The 18519-nt window shown below is 49.6% G+C and overlaps 1 protein-coding gene across 8 annotated transcripts; it reads left to right on the top strand.

Moving 5' to 3' along the window:
* The first annotated feature begins 341 nt into the window (after positions 1–341).
* On the top strand, positions 342–16662 carry SYCE1 (synaptonemal complex central element protein 1). 8 transcript variants are annotated; one of them, XM_046655330.1, is made up of 15 exons: positions 1305–1436; positions 2013–2271; positions 2389–2458; positions 11524–11586; positions 12234–12293; positions 12657–12731; positions 13326–13373; positions 13626–13680; positions 14402–14491; positions 14740–14803; positions 15619–15685; positions 15768–15891; positions 15962–16072; positions 16201–16288; positions 16524–16662. In XM_046655330.1, the coding sequence occupies exons 4-15, from the start codon at positions 11559–11561 to the stop codon at positions 16599–16601; spliced, it is 888 nt and encodes a 295-aa protein (XP_046511286.1). In that variant the 5' UTR covers positions 1305–1436; positions 2013–2271; positions 2389–2458; positions 11524–11558; the 3' UTR covers positions 16602–16662. The 8 variants fall into 8 exon arrangements, 7 of the variants coding, with proteins under 7 accessions (XP_046511287.1, XP_046511284.1, XP_046511286.1 ...); XM_046655328.1 differs by lacking the exon at positions 2389–2458 and having other exon boundaries at positions 1299–1436; positions 1985–2271; XR_006887709.1 differs by lacking the exon at positions 2389–2458 and having other exon boundaries at positions 15975–16072; positions 16524–16577.
* The last annotated feature ends 1857 nt before the right edge of the window (positions 16663–18519 follow it).

Raw genomic sequence — 18519 nt, 5'->3', positions numbered from 1 at the left:
TGTGTGTGTGTGTGTGTTTTCTGCTTAAACATTGCCACCTGAGCTAGCCACTGTTGCCCATTTTCGTCAGTTTCAGAGGGTAGATTTCTCAGTGTTGATTTTTCCCCAGTTCTCCACGCCCTCGTGCTTTTTTTTTTTTTATTTCCTTAAATGTCCGCGCCTGAGCTAGCTTCTTTTGCCCATCTTCGTCAGTTTCAGCGGGTAGACTCTCCGCCTGCCTTCGACAGACCCGCTGGGCTGGAAAGCTTTCCTCCTCCCGTCATCACGGTCCTTCTCGGATGACGTGCCTGGTTTCGGTTTGACCGTCCCCGCCCGCCCTGATTTTCTAAGTCCTCCCGGGAGCCCCGGGGGCGCTCCGGCCGCTCCGGGAAGCGGCGGCCTCCCGGCCGCACCGGCCCAGCCCGGCCCGGGCCGCCCCCTGGCCTCTCTGGGGGAACTCTCCTCGTCCCCTTCCCGGTGAGCGCCCGAGAAACCTTTTCCGGGTCCCCCTCCTGCGGCTGGGGCTGCGCCTTGGCGGCCGGGAGCCCGCGGGCGGACGCCCCGGGGTCGCACTGGGCCGGGAGGCTGGGTCCGAGGGGGCGCCGGGATGGGATCGGGCGGCCCGGCGGCCCGGCTGTGCTCCCCGGCGGGCCCGCGCTCCGGCTCCGTCCCGCTGAGGCGGTCGCCGGTCGCCGGGTGCCACCTGGCGGCCGCTTTTATATCGTCTCTTTCCTCCGGAGCTCCGGCGACGCGGGCCAAGGGACGGGACTCGGCCGCGGTGACCGAGGCAGAGTCCCGGGAGGCCGGCGTCGCTGGCGGGATCTGGCCCGGTGGCGCCGGGGCGTGAGCGCGACGCCCGCTCGCCGGAGATTGGAGGTGCAGGCTACTGAGGGAGGTGGCTGTCGCCGCGCCGCCCGGTGCCGGCCGGGGTGTGGGGCCTCCCGGACGGGTCGACCAGCAGCCGCCGGTGCCCCTCCGTCCCCGGGAGGGGGTGGGGGGCCGCCGCGGGGGAACGGGCGAGGGAGCTCGTCCCGTGCCCGGCCGTCGTCCCGAGGGCGGCCCGGTGGTCGGGCCTTCCGCGTCGCCGATCCCCTTTCCGCGCCCCGCTCCGGAGGTGGGCGACCGGCCGGGGCCTTGCGGGGGAGGCCCGTGGAGGGCGCGACGGGCTCGGCCGCCGGGCTGGCCTTTTCCCCACTGGTCTTCCGAGTCGACCGGCTCTGGCGGTGGGGACCGGGCCCGGTCCTCGGATGCCGCCTCCTCCGTAGCAGTTTTTTGTCCAAGTCCCGCCCTGGAGAAGAGCGTGGACCGGCCCCGGGAGCCGCTGTTGGAAACCAGTCACCCTGTCTGCGCTGGTCTGTCTGCGGACCTTCGGTTTTCTCCCATTGCCTTATGTGTCTATCCATTGCCAGCACCACACAGACTGGCGCCTGTGGCTGCATCGTAAGATTTGAAATCAGGTAGGGTCAGTCCTACTTTCTTCTTTTTGAAAACCATTTTGGCAGTTGTAGGTCCTCTGCTTTGTCGTGTCAATTTAGATCAATTTGTCAATTTCTACAAGAAAATCCTGCTCGTATGTTTATGGTGATTGTGCTGGGTCTGGACATCAATCTGGGGAGAATTGACGTCTTAAACATATAGAGAATTCTAATCCATGAACAAACATCTCTATTTGTGTAGGTTTTGTTTGTTATCCTTTATCAGTGTTTTGCAGTTTTTGCATACAGACCTTGTACATATTTTTATTAACATTTATACCTAAGTATTTCAAGGTATTTTTGGTACGATTGGAAATCATATTCTTAAATTTCAATTTCACCTTGTTTGTTGATACTATATAGAATTACAGTTAATTTTTATTTCTCTACCTTGTATCCTGCAAACTTGCCAAAATCACTTGTTAGTTCTACTACTAATTTTTTATTTGGTTATTTTTTCAAAGATAGGCACCTGAGCTAACATCTGTTGACAATCTTCCCTTTTTTCCTTCTTCTTCTTCTCCCCAAAGCCCCCCAGTACATAGCTGTATATTCTAGTTGTAGGTCCTCCTGGCTGTGCTGTGTGTGCTGTGTGCTGCCCCAGCATAGCCTGATGAGCGGTGCCATGTCTGCACCAAGGATCCAAGCCGGCAAAACCCTGGGCTGCTGCTATTCCTTTCTTTTGCCGTGTTGTACCAGCTAGGACCTCCTCGTACGATGCTCACAAGGAAGAGTGAGACAGACGTCCTTCGTGGTCCTGGTCCGGCACCACAGCATGGGAGGTCAGCTGTGGGGCTTCATGGATGCCCTTCTTCAGGTTAAGAAACGTCCCTTTTCTTTCTACTTTGCATGTTTTTTTCATGAATGGATATTGAATTTTGTCAAATGCTTTTTCTTTACATTTCAAAATAATCATGTTATTTCTCTTTTTTAGTGCGTTAATATGATGAATTAAAAACCAACCTTACATCTCAGGATAAACCTCACTTGGTCATATCTTTCTTGTATGTTATCAGGTTTTATTTGCTAATATTTTATTAAAGATTTTGCAATTGTCTTTATGAGGATATATCTCTGTAATTTTCTTTTCTTATAATGTATTTGTCTGGTTTTTTTTTTTTAATCAGGGTAATGCTGGCCCCATAAATTGGAAATCTTCCTTCCTTTTCTGTTTTCTGGAAGAATTTCTTAAGCATCGGTTTTCTTTCTTCTATGGTTATTTAGTAGAGTTTTCCAGTGAAACCACATTGACCATGAATATCTTAGTTGAAAGGATTTAAAGCACAAACTCAGTCACTCTAATAAATATAAGACAGAATCTGTTTCTTTATGAGAGGGCTTTGAAGGTTTGTGTCTTTCAGGGAATCTGTACATTTTGTCTAAGTTATCAAATGTATTGGTATAAAGTTTTCATAATATTAACTTACTGTCCTTTAAAGGTCCATAATAGGTAGGGTTGCCAGACTAAGTATAATAATAATGATGATGATGATGATGATTTGAACTTCAGGTACAAAAACAAGTATTTGTCAGCGTGAGTTTGTCCCATATATGTTGTTATCTGAAGTTAAAATTTACCTGGTTGTGCCCTATTTCATCTGAAAACCCCCATAAAATATCTAGTAAAACTTCTTTCAATCTTGATATTGTTAATTTGCCTCTTCTCTCTTTTATTTTCATTATCAGTCTGGCTAGACACTTATCAACTCAATTGATCTTTAGGAAAAAATCAGCTTTCAGTTTCACTGTTTTTCTCTACTTTTCTATTTCAATTTAGTTGATTTCTGTTCTCTTTGTTTTTTTAAAGACTGGCACCTGAACTAGCCGAGCCAATTTTTAAATTTTTTTTTTCTCCTTCTCCCCAAAGCCGCACAGTACGTAGTTGTATATTCTACTTGTACGTTCTTCTGATTGTGCCACGTGGGACGCCGCCTCAGCATGGCCTGATGGGGCAGTGCTAGGTCCGTGCCCAGGATCCAAACCGGCGAAACCCTGGGCCAACGAAGTAGAGCGCACAACCACCCACTCAGCCACGTGGCCGCCCCCTGTTCTTCTCTCTGTTGATTCTTCTTTTCTGGCGCTCTGGGTTTAGTTTCTTCTCTTTTACTAGTTTTTAGGGTGGAATCTTCAATAACTGACTTTGTGTGCTTTCTGCTGTAAGTGGTGGGTGCAGAGATGCTCCTCTGAGCAGCAAGGTGCCTGTGTCCTCAGGTTCCCTCCTCTGAGATGCTCTCTATTCCCTCTCGCTTCCTCTTTGACTCGTGGGTTATTGAGAAGTGGGTCATTTAATTTCCAAACATTTGAGGATTTTCCAGATTTCTTTCGTTTACCAGTTTCCAGTTTAATTCTGTCGTGATTAGAGAACATACGTTGTATAATTTCAACTTTGTAAAATTTGCTCAGATTTGTTTTATGGCAGTGAGCATGGTGTATCCTGGGAGTGGATCCAGCGCACTTAGAGGAAGCGCATCCTGCTGTTGGTGGTGGATTGTTCTAGAAATGTCCTTCAGATCAGGAGTTCCAGTTGGCTGACAGTGTTCCTTGCTTCGTCTCCACCCTTGCTGGTTTTCTATCTAGTTGCTGTATTGATTACAGATAGAGTGCTGAGAGCTCCAGCTGTAACCGACTTGCCTCTGCCTCCATCAGTCCTTGTTTTTGCTCCATGCTGTCAGAAGCTCTGTTGTTACACACATATTTGGAATTAATCTCCTTAGGGAACCGACCCTTTGGTATCAGTAACAGCTTTCCTTCTCCAGCAGATGTTCCCAGGGAAGAAGAGGGGTTGGGCCATTGGGCGTCTCCCCAGTGGATGTGTCCCCAGCCCTGCATGCCCCAAGGTGGTACTGGTGCCCATTTGAGTCTTGGTAGAAGAGCCCAGAGTGGCTGCAGGACCCCCTGTGTGTGGCTCCCAGGGTTTCTAAACTCTCCTGTGGCCCATGTGGTCTGTGACCCGAGTAAACCTTTCAGCTCATCTTCTCACCACTTCCATGATGTGGGTGTTGCCTCTCACCCTCTTGGAGGGCTGGCCTGTCTCAGATCTCTGGCCACCTGCTTTCCTTGTCACCTTGGGTCTTGGGTGGACTTGCGGTGATTCTGTAGTTTATCCAGCATTGCTGTTGTCAGGATGGGAGCAAAGCCCTTCCCCTCTCTCTGCCCCTAGGCAGAAGCGGAATTCCTCTCTGCCTTATTGCTACTTGCTTAAGTAAACAAGACTTATCATGACATGTAAGGCAAGCGTGAAAGTTCTCAGAGACTTTGTAATCTATTATCTCTCCTGTAGTTAAATGCTTTCCTTGCCTATATTGATTGAATTCATATTCCTGAGAGACATATGGTGACTTAAAAAGTTGTTAAACTTCAAAAGAGTTTTTGATTTTTATTTGACGGTTTGAATTGATTCTTTCATATGAACCATTTCACCAGTCATCAACTGAAGTATCATGAAAAAGCTTTGCTTATATAGAATTTAATAACTGGAATGTGTAGGAAGAAATAAACTTGGAGAGAAGACCTTGGATACATGAGGGACAAACAGTAAAACAGGCAAATTTAGTTCTAACTTTAGTGAAAGGAAAAGATGCCGAATTTTTGAAACGATAGCTTTCCCTCGTGTCATGTGACGAGATGGGTCCTCCAGGCTGATGTGTGGACATCCACGCCTGCAGGTCTCTGCTTTCAGGTCTGAGTGCGGTGACCCCTCCCCTGACGAGGGAAGTGCTCTTCATTCCTGCACATCCCTGCACAAGCCCCCTGCACACCCACACTCACCCACCACTGGGTGAGCGATTGCTGGGTAAGATAAACACACACTCTCTAAATACATCCCACAGGTGATATTTACCATGCATACTTATTATATACATTTGTAAGCAGATAAGCACTTGTAAGCAGATAAACCTGGCAGACATCCCTCCAACCAAATGTGCAACATCAGCATCACCACTGAGGGAATCCTGTCCTGTTGCTTCCTAGCGCCTGAGAAGAACCCAAGGCCACCTCTGCAGTGTTCCTGCCCTAACTGTTCATTTGGGAACTCATCAGGAAGAAGCACGCAACCACTCCATATTGGGGGGAATTAGGCAAAACCACCATGCTGGACTTTTCAGATATGTCAGTGTAATGAAAGAGGAGAAGGAGGGACTCACCAGCTTGAGGACCACAGGGAGGGGAGGCGCAACTCGATGCCAGATGTTGGGATGGATCCCGGAGAAGAGAAGTCGCCTGGGAGAGTCGGGCTGCGTAGGAGAATGTCCTGGTTACTAGGAGATATGCGCTGGAGTGTTTAGGAGAATCATCTAGATGTCTTCAAATAATGCTCCAACTATTCAGCAAAAATCCTTCAAAATGTGTAGATACATTGGGGGTTATGGAATGAGAAATCAAGAAAATGTGGGAAAATATTAACAATTTGTGAGTCCAAGTGATGGGCAAAGGAGTGCTCTGTGTACAATTGGGACGACTTTCCGAGGCTCAAATTTGTTCTACGTAAGAAGTCAGAAACAAGTTAATCCAAACAAAAATGAGAGGGCTGAATGCCTTCACATCAGGTGTTTTTGCTGGAAGGAATGGATCTTTATGTTGGAAATATGTAGCTTGAATTGAAATGATGGGTATATCCACGGGCATGATGAAGAATGTCTTACACACAAAAGCCTGAAACCACACGAATTTAATTCTAGGTTGTTGGAGAAGGCTGGTTGTAAGCAGCAGGGGATTGTTTTCATTTCGAGAGGCAGGGGTTAACCTGTGAAAGACGATAGCTTAGCTGGGAATTACACCTGCATTTCCGCACAGACCTGAATTTGGTGATTTAGATACTAGCTCAATTTTGTGCCTTCGGAACTAGCTTGTCATGTACAAGTGTAAAATATTTTATTAGTCTAAAAACATAAAGGAGACATTTCTTAAAAGCAACACATGCTGTCTTTTAATTCAGAAAGGCCAGATCATAAATTAATGCATACTGATGAGGAAGCAGAGAATTATTACCAGAGAATAATTACTAATTACATTAACAGGGAATAAGCAATAATTAGATACTCATTAAATAATACCAGTATATCCCAGTTCTCTGCAGAACAGCAGACTCGCTCTCAGGAATGACTCCCCTGCCCGTGTCAGGGATGAATGCCACTCCCGTCACTCCCAGAATGAGTACCAATCCCATTCACGTCAGGAACAAGTACTGCTCCCACTGCACACAGCGACGGGCCTGCTGCTGTCAGTCTCAGAAACGGCTCCCACTGAGAGACTTCGTCTCAACAAAATAAAACAAGTCTCAAAAGGGACTCGTCATGGGAGCGGGCATACACCTCTCCCGATAGCAGACACGTAAGGTACCTCCACGAAAAAACTTTTCAGGAGAAAGGCAGATAACCTACATATATAAAATAATGATAGACTGAATTCACAACCTGGTGAAGCTTGTGTGGGGCCACACTGCCTCTCCTTTCATCTCTTTCTATGGTCCTATAAGCTTGTCCTTCAATGCACATGGTTCTTTTTCATCAGTATTTAGAGACACCGTTGTGTGAGACTGTGAGGAGCTGCTCTCTCTTTGCACTCTCTGCATCCAGCCGAGAAGAGCCCACCAACATTAGTCAGGAGGGGCCAACACACTCAGCCTGGCTCCAGAACGCTTACGTGGAGTCGTGGGTGAACCGGAAACGCTCCTGGGCGAGCAGTGAGGAACACGGGCAGAGGCGCGGCTTCAACTTGGCTCCCCAGCACTCGGCACAGGCGCACTGGCCGCAAAGCCCGCGGCGTCAAGTGAAGATGGCCCCTGAGGCCTCTACACAGGCGCAGGTCACGTACTCCTCAACTGGCCAATTGCAAGCTTGGAACACTGCACGCGGCCCTGGCTTCCTCTACCCTGAACAGGGACCCAACGGCTTTAAGCATGCGCACTAGCGCTTGCCCGAACCGTTAGCCCGGCTGTGGCTCTCGAGGTTAGGCGGAGCGCACTGCGCAGGCGCGCTGCAGGACGCCCCGCCCCTGGCGCGGGTTCATCCAATCCTCGCGGAGGCGCCAAACGCAGGCGCCGCGAGCTGAGAGGAGATGGCGGGGCTGCCGGGGGCCTCGGGCGTGGAGCCCGCGGGAGCCGCGGAGCGGGCTGAGCAGGCCGGAGGTAGGGCTGGGGCTGGGCTGTGGCGGGGGCGGCGGGGGCCCGGGCGGGCGGCCTCTTCCTCGGGGTCGGGCGGCCGTGGGGGGGACGGCCGTCGCCTCGGAGGGACGGTCTCAGCCGCTCAGCGGAGCCGGTGACTCCCGCGCCGCCGCCTGTGGGCTCGCTCGCCTGGGCCGCGCCTGGCCTCTGCTCCGGGTCAGGCGGGAAGTGGCCGGGGTCACCCCGTCCGTGTGGTCCGAGAGTCCCCGCAGGCCTCCCTCAGGGAGGAGAAGGGGCGTCTCCGGGTCTCCCGCCTCAGGGAAGGTCCCATCGTGCTCGTCGCACGACCCGTGGCCCCAGCGTGGCTCTTGCCGACGATTTTGTTTCCGAGACTGGGATGCAGGCGGTCATCGTGGCGCTGGCCTGCCGCGTGGCCCCGCAGCTCGCGGGACGGGGCGGCGGCTCGAGTCGGTTTACGGAAGTTCCGAAATGAGAGCCCAGCGCAGAGAAGATGAGAAGTCTCCCGGCCGCGTCCACCCCCCGGGACGTGTTCCTGCGCCATTCAGGGGACTGTCAAACCTCCGCGGAAGGGTCGGGCACCGCGGGAGGGGCTAGTGCCTGCGGACCCCGGCTGGCGACCCCGCTCCCGGGCCCCCCGTGCGCGCTGCACCTGCAGTGTCCGGGTCGCCCCCTCAGGCCTGCCTGCGGCAACGCCACCTTGGTGCAGGCCAGGTGCTCCACGATGTCTCACAAAATGAAGGTTTGAACACTGAGCTAAGCTTCGAACAGAAAGCTTGCTTGGGGCAGGGTATGGCACCCAGGGACAGCCCTTGGCCAAGGACAAAGAAAATGGGACAGATGCATAGATATCCCTTTTATCAAGCACCTGCTCTGGCCACCACTGCTTCCAGTTCCTGAAATAAGCCAGCATATTTAGGCAAAGGTTTAGTCAGTCTTAATTTCATCAGCATTACTAGTGTCTCAGTCATTCGGGCGGCCCTAGCGGGAATACCACAGCCTGGGTGGCTTATGAGCTACAGAAGTTTATTTCTCGCAGTTCTGGAGGCTGCAGGCCCAAGACAAAGGTGCCTGCAGATTCGGTGCCTGGTGACGGCCAGCTTCCTCATTCCAAGATGACTATCTTCTTGCTGTGGCAGGAAGGGCAAGGGAGGCCTCCGGGGTCCCTTTTATAAGGGAACTAATCCCATTCACGAGGGCTCCACCCTCGTGACCTGATCACCTCCCCAAGGCCCCACCCCCTAATATCATCACATCAGGCACTAGGATTTCAACATAGGAATTTGGGGGGGACACAAACATTCATTCTATAGCAGCCAACAATGAACCATCAGCTTATTTAAAAAGGGGGCAGCTGTCTAGTGTTAGTGACGCTGGAGACACAGACTCTCGCATACTGAGTTGATAGCAAGACTAGTGGTTCAAGGCCTTGCAGTAGTCTATCTGGCGGGATTTTCAGCATTTAAATTGCTTTTACTGTTTTTCAGTCACCTTAGGGGATCACACAAAACACATAGACACAAGGATGGAGTAGTCACTGGAGCCTAGATGGCGGTAGGAACACATGGGGAGAAAATCCAGGTATGCTCATGCACACTGGGAAGTACCTGTACACTGGATTTCTAAAATGAGGAGGAAATGTAATTAAAGTTCATTTAAATTAAGTCAACTTTTAAATTGCTAGATATATTTATACTCACACAGCATGATCTTCAAAAGATATTTTTATGAGAGAAAAGCAAGATGGGAAAATGATAATTATAGCACAGTATAGGGTGCACAGAAAGATGTCTGGAGGCTGCTTTCCTAATTGACGACTCTGGGGAAGGGATTTGGATTTCGAGGGGAATGCGGAGGTGAAGGGACGTTTTTAATCTTATTTGATTTTTTTACTAGGACTCTGTAGTTACTAACTGTAGAACTTTAAAATGTAAAAGAGAAAGGAGGGGACATTTTTTAAATGCCATTTGAGGATCAGATGTTAATATCTAGCAGTGTTATTCTCTCTTTTTTAAGTGTTGTACTGTGGTTACTATGTAGGAGAAATGTTCTTATACTTCAGAACTTCACACGAGTATTATGGGGTAATGAAGCATTGTGTCTGCAACTCATTCTCAAGGTTCAGAAATGCTAGCAAATGGGGGGTCTTTGTGAAGGGCCTATGGGAGCTGTGTGTCCTATTTCTGCAACTTTTAAGTAAATTTGAAATTATTTTAAAAGTAAAAAGTAGGGGGTTCTTACCACAGAAGCTGCTTTGTGCCTTGAATTTTTTTGTTAACAAAGTATTACTTGTTAACAGATATTTACTGCTTTTGCATTCTGCCGTACCTTATGACTTTTCATTATGGGAAAATTTATGCGTATACAAAAGTTGAGAAGAAAGTATTGTTACTGCATGAGCCCATCTTTCATCTTTCAGCCCAATTATCAGCTCTTGGCCAATCTTGTTTCCTTTTTATCCTCACGGACTCCCTACCATCCACTCCCCTATTTCATTTTGAACCATCCCAGGCATCATAGCAGATCATCCATAAATATTTCTATGTATACCTCTAAAAGATATCTAAAAGATAAGTACTCTTTTCAAAAAAGTAACCATAATAGCATTGTCCCATCTGAATAATAGCTATAATAATTCCTTTGTTTTATCAAATGTGTAGTCAATCTTGAAATTTCCCTGATTTTGTCATCAATATATATATATATATATTTGTCATCAATATTTTTTAACGTGCATTTGTTTGAATCAAGATTCAGATAGAGTCCATTTCTTGAGATTGGTTGATATGTCTCTTTAATATGACTCTTTGGGTCTGTAAGAGTCTTCTTTTCTCCCTTTTCCGAAATTTATTTGTTAAAGAAACTGGGTTGTTTTCCTGTGAAGTTTCCCAGTCTGGATGCTGTTAACTGCATCCCCATGTGCCATTTAACATGTTCCTCTGTCCCTGTATTTCCTCTGAACTGGTATTTGATAGAGAGCCTTAATAAGTATTCATGTCATTTTTTGGCAAGAATCCTGTATTGTAGGGGCTGGCTCAGTGGTGCAGTGTTTAAGTGCACACGTTCCGCTTCGGCAGCCCAGGTTTCACCGGTTCGGATCCCAGGTGTGGACATGGCGCCGCTTGGCAAAAGCCATGCTGTGGTAGGCATCCCACATATAAAGTAGAGGAAGATGGCTGTGGATGTTAGCTCAGGGCCAGTCTTCCTCAGCAAAAAGAGGAGGATTGGCAGCAGTTAGCTCAGGGCTAATCTTCCTCAAAAAAAAAAAAAAAAAGGAATTCTGTATTATAGTTTTACATCATGTGGCTCATAATGTCCAGGTATCTTTATTGTGTTGTTAGTGACAGTAATCATTGCCTAGATCTACTAATTCCTTAGGGGGTTAAAAATAAGTGCCTATAGCGATTAAAAACAAGTAAATATAAGATGTTTTACTAAGAGGCTTCAGAATAACAATTGTATATAGGAAAACTATTTGTGTTTATATTTGTTTAAACAAGACATCTTATTAAATTTTCTTACTGTTCCTTATTTTTAAAAAATCAGAGTCTCTAGAACTTTCTAGTTAATTTTGCCATCTGCCAGTTATAGTGATTTTTGACTCTTTGTTTCTAGTTTTTTATACCCCTCGCTTGTTTGCTGTCATTATTACATCACAAGCTCTGACCCAACCTTGAACAGTATCAGCAGTGAGAGTGTACCACTTCCCTTGCCCATAGTTTTATTAAGGGGAAATCTGTGGTGTCATTTCACACTTTAGGAAAAGCTGACCATGAAGGGGCCGGCTTCATCTCTCATGCAGTGTCCACCTCATGACAAGGAGCAGGGGCACCACTCTGGCTGGACGCCTGCCCTCAGCCCGTGTCCCTCCCAGCCCAAGGTTGTTGGCTCCTCCCTCAGGCCTCCCACTCCTATAGTATTCTGAAATGTTTGATTTTGTCTCCACAGGGCAGACCAAGTCCGCACAGAAAATTGAAGACTTGATGGAATTGGTGAAGAAGTTGCAGAAAGGTCACATGTCTTCTCTGTAACTGAGGCTTAGCCTGAGGTTTGGGGTCAAGCAGAAGTAGATTCAATTCCAGGCCCCACAGTTCACAACCTTGAGAAATTAACGCATTCACTCTCTCTTGCTTTTAAAACTTAATTCTTTGAAGTAAAAATATGACCTCATGATTCAAAATTAAAAGTATAAGGAGATAGAAGGCAGAACATTTTCCTAAAACCCAGTTGCAGCCCCTTTGCTGGCCGCCCATTTGGCGCCTGTTGCACTCAGTTAAGTCGCGGTTTTCACCTTCACTTCCCCTCGCTCCATCTCATCTCTGCTGCTCTCTGCTTGCTCACCAGGCTCCTTCCAGCCATTTCCACCTCAGGGCAGGCCTTTGCACTGATTACCTCCATCCTCACCCAGGGAGCTGCAGAGCCTGCCCCCCTCACTTGATTTGGGGCCCTCAGGAGGTTCCCATGTCTAAAGAAGTACATCCTACTCCTTCACTCTTTAATCCCTGCCCCCTCTATTTCTCTTGGCTACAGTTACCATAACCTGACTTGGTATCCTTATCTGTTCCTCGTCTTCCCTACCGGAATATGAGTCCCTGGAGGGCCCCCACCCACTTCTGCCTGCCCTGTCATCTCTACTAAACCTCCTTTCCTCCCTGCAGTGGGAAGCCTAGAGCCCAGGGTGGAAGTCCTGATTAACCGGATTAACGAGGTTCAGCAAGGTGAGTTTAGGGACTTTGGCTAGTCAACCAAAACCAGCTACGTGATTTGCAGGGCCCAGTACAAAGTGCAAATGCAGGGCCCCTCATTCGAACATTACTAAATATTTCATGATAGCAACAGCAGAGCATTAAACCAAGCACAGATCCATCTAATGCAACTGCTGTAGTCACGTGTCCATTAACCTGGCCCTGCTGCCAACTGGACTCAACAAGAAGGGCTTGGGCTCTGGAAGGCTTGTTTCCTGTTCTGTAAATTCTGGGCCCCTCTAGGTTTGTGAAAATGTGAAATGTCACTGTTTGCAAGGAATAGTGCAGCTGGAGGCCACACTTACACAACATCTGTCATTCTGCTGTTTGACACAGCAAAAAAGAAAGCCAGTGAGGAGCTGGGAGAGGCCCGGACTGTCTGGGAGGCACTGCAGAAGGAACTGGACTCATGTAAGCATGCCAGGGGTCACCCAGAGGTGACCACTCAGCATCCTTGCTGTGGCCAAGGGCCTCTGCCTTCTCTCTGGCCTTGGGTCCTACCAATCTCCCCGTCTCCTGTTTTGTGGCTGGGAGTGTTCCCAAAACACCCTTTAAGCATACCCGACCTCAGGGCCTTCGCTAGGTTGTTCCTCCCAGGTAATAAAGGTTCTTGTTGCCTCATATCATTCAGCTCTCATCTCGAATGTCCCTTTCTCAGAGAGACCTTCCCCAATCATCCTATCTAAAGACAGCACCCCACCCCCACTTGGTCACACACCCCTTACTGCTATTTCTTCACACTCGTTATCCCATTTCATGTGATGTGTTCATTTTTTCTCTCCCCTTCATATGAATGCACTGGCATTCTGTAGGGTCCTCACAGCCGCCCTTTATCAATGTCAGGGAGTGTGGGCACAAGACAGGAGGGGAATCACCTCAAGTGGTCCACATTTGGGGTTGGGGGTAGGGCTGTACCAAACCACCCATGTGACTGTGGGCAAGCCCAGTCCCTGAGGGTGCAGTGGGTGGTCCCTGATGCCTAAACGTGTTTACTGTGTTTTCCAGTGAGTGGAGAGAAAGTACGCATGAAAGAGATCTTGAGCAAGAAGCAAGGTGATTGCAGCTACTCTATATCCGGGCTTTCGCCTTTGCCACCCTGCAGAAACCCACTCTCTCCATAGCAGCTGAAGCCTTTTGAAGCCTAAATCAGTTTGCATCCCTCCTGTGGCTTCCACCAGACTTGCAGTAAATGACAAAGTCCCATCAGGTGTCCATGAGACCCCCACAGGATCTAGCCCTATTACCTCTGCCCAAACCTAATGCCTTGATGGGCTCTCACGGGGCCCTCGTTTCCTCTCCTTACAGAGACCCTGAGGATCCTTCGGCTCCACTGCCAGGAGAAGGAAGGGGAGGCACAGAGGTAAGAGCTTCCATTTGGGCCTTGCTCTGCCCTCCCCCTGCCCTCTGGCAGAGTAGAGAATGTAAAGGAAGTCAGTCTTAGACCCACAGCTCTCATATTCTTCCTCTGTAAATGGAGAGGCCAGATGAGTGTCTTCCCACCTTGGCTCCAGCAGTAGGCATAGTGTTAAGGATACTCTCTCACTCAGTGGGATAATCCTTCATTTGCTAGACTGTCAATTCAATTCCTTCAGCTGGTTTTGATTCTGTGTCTTGTTCTTCCCACACACTCCTTGACTGTCTATTTGTTCATCTGTTCATCTGTCCCTTCATTAAGGCATCAGGCCAACCATCTGTCCACCCGGTATCTCTCCATTCGTTCATTATCCTTCCATTCACCTATTTGTGCATCCCTCTCTCCACCTCTTCAATGGTTATTTAGGTCATTTTGTGACCAGGGGCCTCAAGCCCTGCCATACCAAGGTTGGAACTGTGGGAAATTCAGATGAGATTAATATGTGTGTATGCTTGTACACTGGACCACGTCTGCATTGGTCTCCCTAATCCTCACAACAATATATCCAGTGGGCATGTGCTCATGCTCTCCCCCGTGAAGTTATAGAGAAGGACCTCAATCCAGAAGGCTAAAACAGACCTCAAGAGAAGGAGGCAGAAGCGTCACGCCAGTCGCCTCCTGGGGAGACATTCAGAGAACATGACTGAGATGCCTTGCATCTTCCCAGGAAGCAAACCATGCTGCAAGAGTGCAAGGAGCGAATTTCTTCCCTGAACTCCCAGATCGAGGAAGAGAAGAACAAACAGAGGCAGCTGAGGTAAAGCCCGATGCCCGAGGCCTAGGGGCTGGGGTGGGTTAAGGGCGGGGGTAGTATCCGGGATGGGGGGTTAGAAGAGGAGCTGGCTGAGCTGAGGCTTGGAGGGTCAAGCTGGTGACGGTGCTCCGGGCAGAGCAAAGCGCGTGGGCAAGCCCCCCCACGTCTGTGCATGAAGTCCTCTGGCCTGGGCCAGGTTGGGGAGGGGTGTCTCAGCCTGTGGGCCCTGAGCCTGTGTGGTTGGACCCCAGGTTGAATTTTGAGGAACAGCTAGAGGATCTGATGGGCCAGCACAAGGATCTCTGGGAATTCCACGTGAGTCATTCAAAGCCACTCCTCCCACCTTCCACATGTTCCCTGGCAGCATCAGGCCCAAACTCAGGGTCATCCTCCAGGCCTCCTCCTCCTCAACTGCCACACCCAGTTCCTGAGCAAGGCCTGGTGGCCATATGTCAAAATCACCCTCAGCTCAATCCTCCGTCATCACCCTCACTGCCACCCAGTGTCATCCTCTTTGCTGGCCTGCCCGTCCATCCCTGCCACCCTCCCAAGGCCCTTCAGTAGTCAGGATGAACCAAGGAGGGGTCATCCATCGAGGAGCTCCATGGATGTGTTTGCGGCCATCACAGGCACTGGGCATTCAGTGGGGAACAAGCAGGCCAGTGCTTTGGCACCTGGTTATCCCAGGTGCCAAACAGGAAAATAGGCAGAGAAAATGAATTTCAGGATGGAAGGGCTCAGGGAGGAGGCCACACAGAGGGAAGAGGAGAAGCCGTAGTGCTGGGCTGGTAACTGATTCTCCAGAGAACGACCCTGATTTGTAGTGTTTGCAGGATCCCCTGTGGTAAATACTTGACCCAGGGCTGACTTCAAAGCTTGCAAAATTCCTGAACATTAACCACCTCATGAGCCTCTCCAGCACAGCACCACAGGTATCTGGGGTGAAACAGGTCCAGGTGGAGGGGATGGCCAGTGCAAAGGCCCTGAGGCTGGACCCTGCTTGGCACCATGGAGGGCCAGAGTAGTAGGAAGTGAGGTGTGCTGAGTAAAGACCAGATCCAGGTCGGCTTCTCTGAGGTGCATGGTGGGAAGCCAGGAGATGTGGATGCACCTCCTTTCTACCCCCTCAGAGGCCAGAGCATCTGGCCCGGGAGATTGGCGCCCTGGACAGCAGCAAGGAGCAGTTGCTCAAAGAAGGTGAGGCCTGGAGAATGGGGAGGCCCTGCCCCGTCCTCCCCTCCCGTCCCCTCCCCTGCCCACTTGTCCCTTCCTGCCACAGAGAAGCTGGTGGAGGCAAAGCTGGAGGATGTGAAGCATCGCCTGTGCTCCCAGTTTGGGGCCAGGGGCTGCTCAGCCATCACTGAGGGGCTTTTCCTCCGCAGCCAGGAGGCAGCAGCTGCAGTGTAAGACTGGGGAGGGGGGCGGAATGGGGCGGAGGGAGGGAGCTGCCGGCACTGGTGGCCCCACCCTCAGACATCTCTTTGAGGAGGAGAACAGGAATGCCCAGCGGCTCCTGGAGGCTGCTGCCCAGCGCCACGAGCAGCTGCAGCAGAAGTGCCAGCAGCTGCAGCAGCAGAGGCAGAGGTGGGCATGCAGCCACCCTCCTCTCAGTCCCCAAGGGGAAGGTGACTGAGGGAGTCTCTGCTCCCTTTCAAGCCTCTTGGTCTCTTCACACCCTCGTGTCCCTCTTCTTCCCACCTCTTTGTGTCCAGGCTGAAGGAAGAGCTGGAAAAGCTTGGGGTGCAGGTTCCTGCTGGAGCCCAGAGCAAGCAAGAGGAAGCAGTTGGCCCTGGAGAAGCTGTGAGCCCTGGGTGCAGGGAATGGAGACAGCTCATGAAAAGACCTGGGGGCGGGAAGGCAGAGGGGGCCCGAGGAGTCCTCAGAGGATTGTCTGGGGGGAAGGCTGTTCCCACAGAGGTACAGCTGAGGCAAAGGTACAGAGGCCGGCAGGGGTGGGGTGGGGAGGGGCAGGCCCCAGGGAGGGTGTGGGCACAGATGCATGGAGACTCCTACTTCAGACCCTGACCTCCTGCAGGCCAATCCCAAGCCCCTCGGAGTCAGTGAGGAGAACGACCCAGAGCTGCTCACCGAGCAGGGCCCGATGCCTTCCTAGGCAAGGAGGACCCACTCTGCCCTGGAGCTTATTCCATGGACTTTGGCAAATAAAGACTCTATTTCAGGTAAATTTCTTTAGCCTTGGCTGTGCTTGGGGGGGGGGTTGTCAGGCCCAAGACCTCCTGGCCCCTGAGACTGGGCAAACCCTTGGCCAGACTGCCTCTTGGCTTCAACCAGAGTCCCACACCAGGCACTCCATAAATGCTTCCTGAAACCTCAGTCTCTGGTCTGCTCATCTCTAGGACTTGACATGCTGTTCCAGGTCCCCAGGCAGAGGGATGTAGGCCTGAGACTGTCTCATGAGAGGCCCAGGGCTTCTGCAAACCTGTGGTGGTTTCTTCAGTTCCTTATTCAGGACTGGACTACACAGAATCCCAGCAATCCCAACAATGAGGACCAAGGTGCTGGGGTCCTTGCCAGTCAGTTCCATACCCACAGGCCCCACTGATTAGCTGAGAAAAAGAAATGTAATTGGAGGCTAAGTATAGTCTGTGCTCTCGTGGGCACAAAATATATGACTGAGACACTTGTTACAAGAACATGATAGAAATGCTCAGGAGTCAATCACCTGGGACTATTGTGTGCTTCTGAGGCATGTGTTAAATCCACTGAAATGGATCAACCCAGTTCAGTTAAGGGCAATGAAGGAAGGCAAAGTCTGTGCTCTTGGGTCGAAGTACAGTGAAGTAAGTACAAAGAGATTCCTTCTCTTGAAAGGCTCCCACAGTCAGGTAGGACAGTGACATGGCGGGGTTGGAGAGAGGCCCAGACAGACCCCCAGAATGAAGAGCACTGTTTCCGTGGAAGAAGGGAAACTTCAGTCATTCAGAGACCTTAGGCATCAGACCTCAAACTCAGCCTCTCAGGTTCCTAGCCATACTGTCATGGTGTCATAAATGAACTAGCAATACCCTATCAAAATAACTCATGCATCTCATGGAAATTAAGACAACATATTCACATGAATGACACTGGGAACATCATGCTTGAAAACTGCCGTTCAGGGCTGGCCTGGTGGTGCAGCAGTTAAGTTCGCACGTTATGCTCTGGCGGCCTGGGGTTCACAGGTTTGGATCCCGGGTGCAGACCTACACACCACTTGGCAAGCCATGCTGTGGTAGGCGTCCCACATATAAAGTAGAGGAAGATGGGCATGGATGTTAGCTCAGGGCCAGTCTTCCTCAGCAAAAAGAGGAGGATTGGCAGCAGACGTTAGCTCAGGGCTAATCTTCCTCAAAACAAAAACAAAAACAAAAACAAAAAACCGGTTCAGCTAAGCCCATGATTATAATTAATTTTGTAGCTTTTTAGTTGGTTCACAATGAAAACCAAAAAACAATTAGTTTGATGAATAAAAGGCCTTTGACAAAATTCAATACCTATTTCTGTAAAGAAAAAAAAACCCCGTGAAAAGCTAGGAATAAAAGGTAACTTCCTTTATACTTGGTGATGAATGTTTAAACATTTCAGGTATATTTAGATACTGTTCACCATACTGAAACTTGTAGACAGTGAAACAGGAAAGAAATGAAAGTGTAAGAATTTATAATTATGTATTTTAGAAACGTAGAAGAATCTACAGATGAATTACAGAGTGGCTAAATGAATATAAAAGTTTGCTAACTAGAGGTCAACGTTAAAAAATAAAATTTATTTGTATAAACCAGGGCACAGGAACCAAAATGACGATGCTTAGTAATCTATAGTTTCTTGCAGGGAAAGCAAATAACAATAGCATTAAAGGAAAGATATGCATCAGGTAAGGATGCGAACCTTAGCCAAAGGCTGCCTCACAGCAAGTGGCTGGGAGAGGCTGGGCACAGACTCCAGCTTCCCTCTCTGTAGGGTTGTGCCAGGTCACACTCTCATGCTGGGAGCCAGCAATGTGTGCACAGAATGCCTCAGAAACCGGGGGC

The sequence above is a fragment of the Equus quagga genome, chromosome 2, assembly GCF_021613505.1.
Source record: "Equus quagga isolate Etosha38 chromosome 2, UCLA_HA_Equagga_1.0, whole genome shotgun sequence".
Taxonomy (NCBI): domain Eukaryota; kingdom Metazoa; phylum Chordata; class Mammalia; order Perissodactyla; family Equidae; genus Equus; species Equus quagga.
Note: the sequence above shows the minus strand (reverse complement) of the source record. Positions and strands in the feature narration are given on the sequence as shown.

Coding starts and splice junctions, on each gene's coding strand:
- SYCE1 (XM_046655328.1), top strand. CDS start 2,172: ATGCTCACAAGGAAGAGTGAGACAGACGTCCTTCGTGGTCCTGGTCCG. Junction 2,272..11,523: donor TCATGGATGCCCTTCTTCAG/GTTAAGAAACGT, acceptor TTGTCTCCACAG/GGCAGACCAAGTCCGCACAG. Junction 14,804..15,618: donor AGGATCTCTGGGAATTCCAC/GTGAGTCATTCA, acceptor CTACCCCCTCAG/AGGCCAGAGCATCTGGCCCG.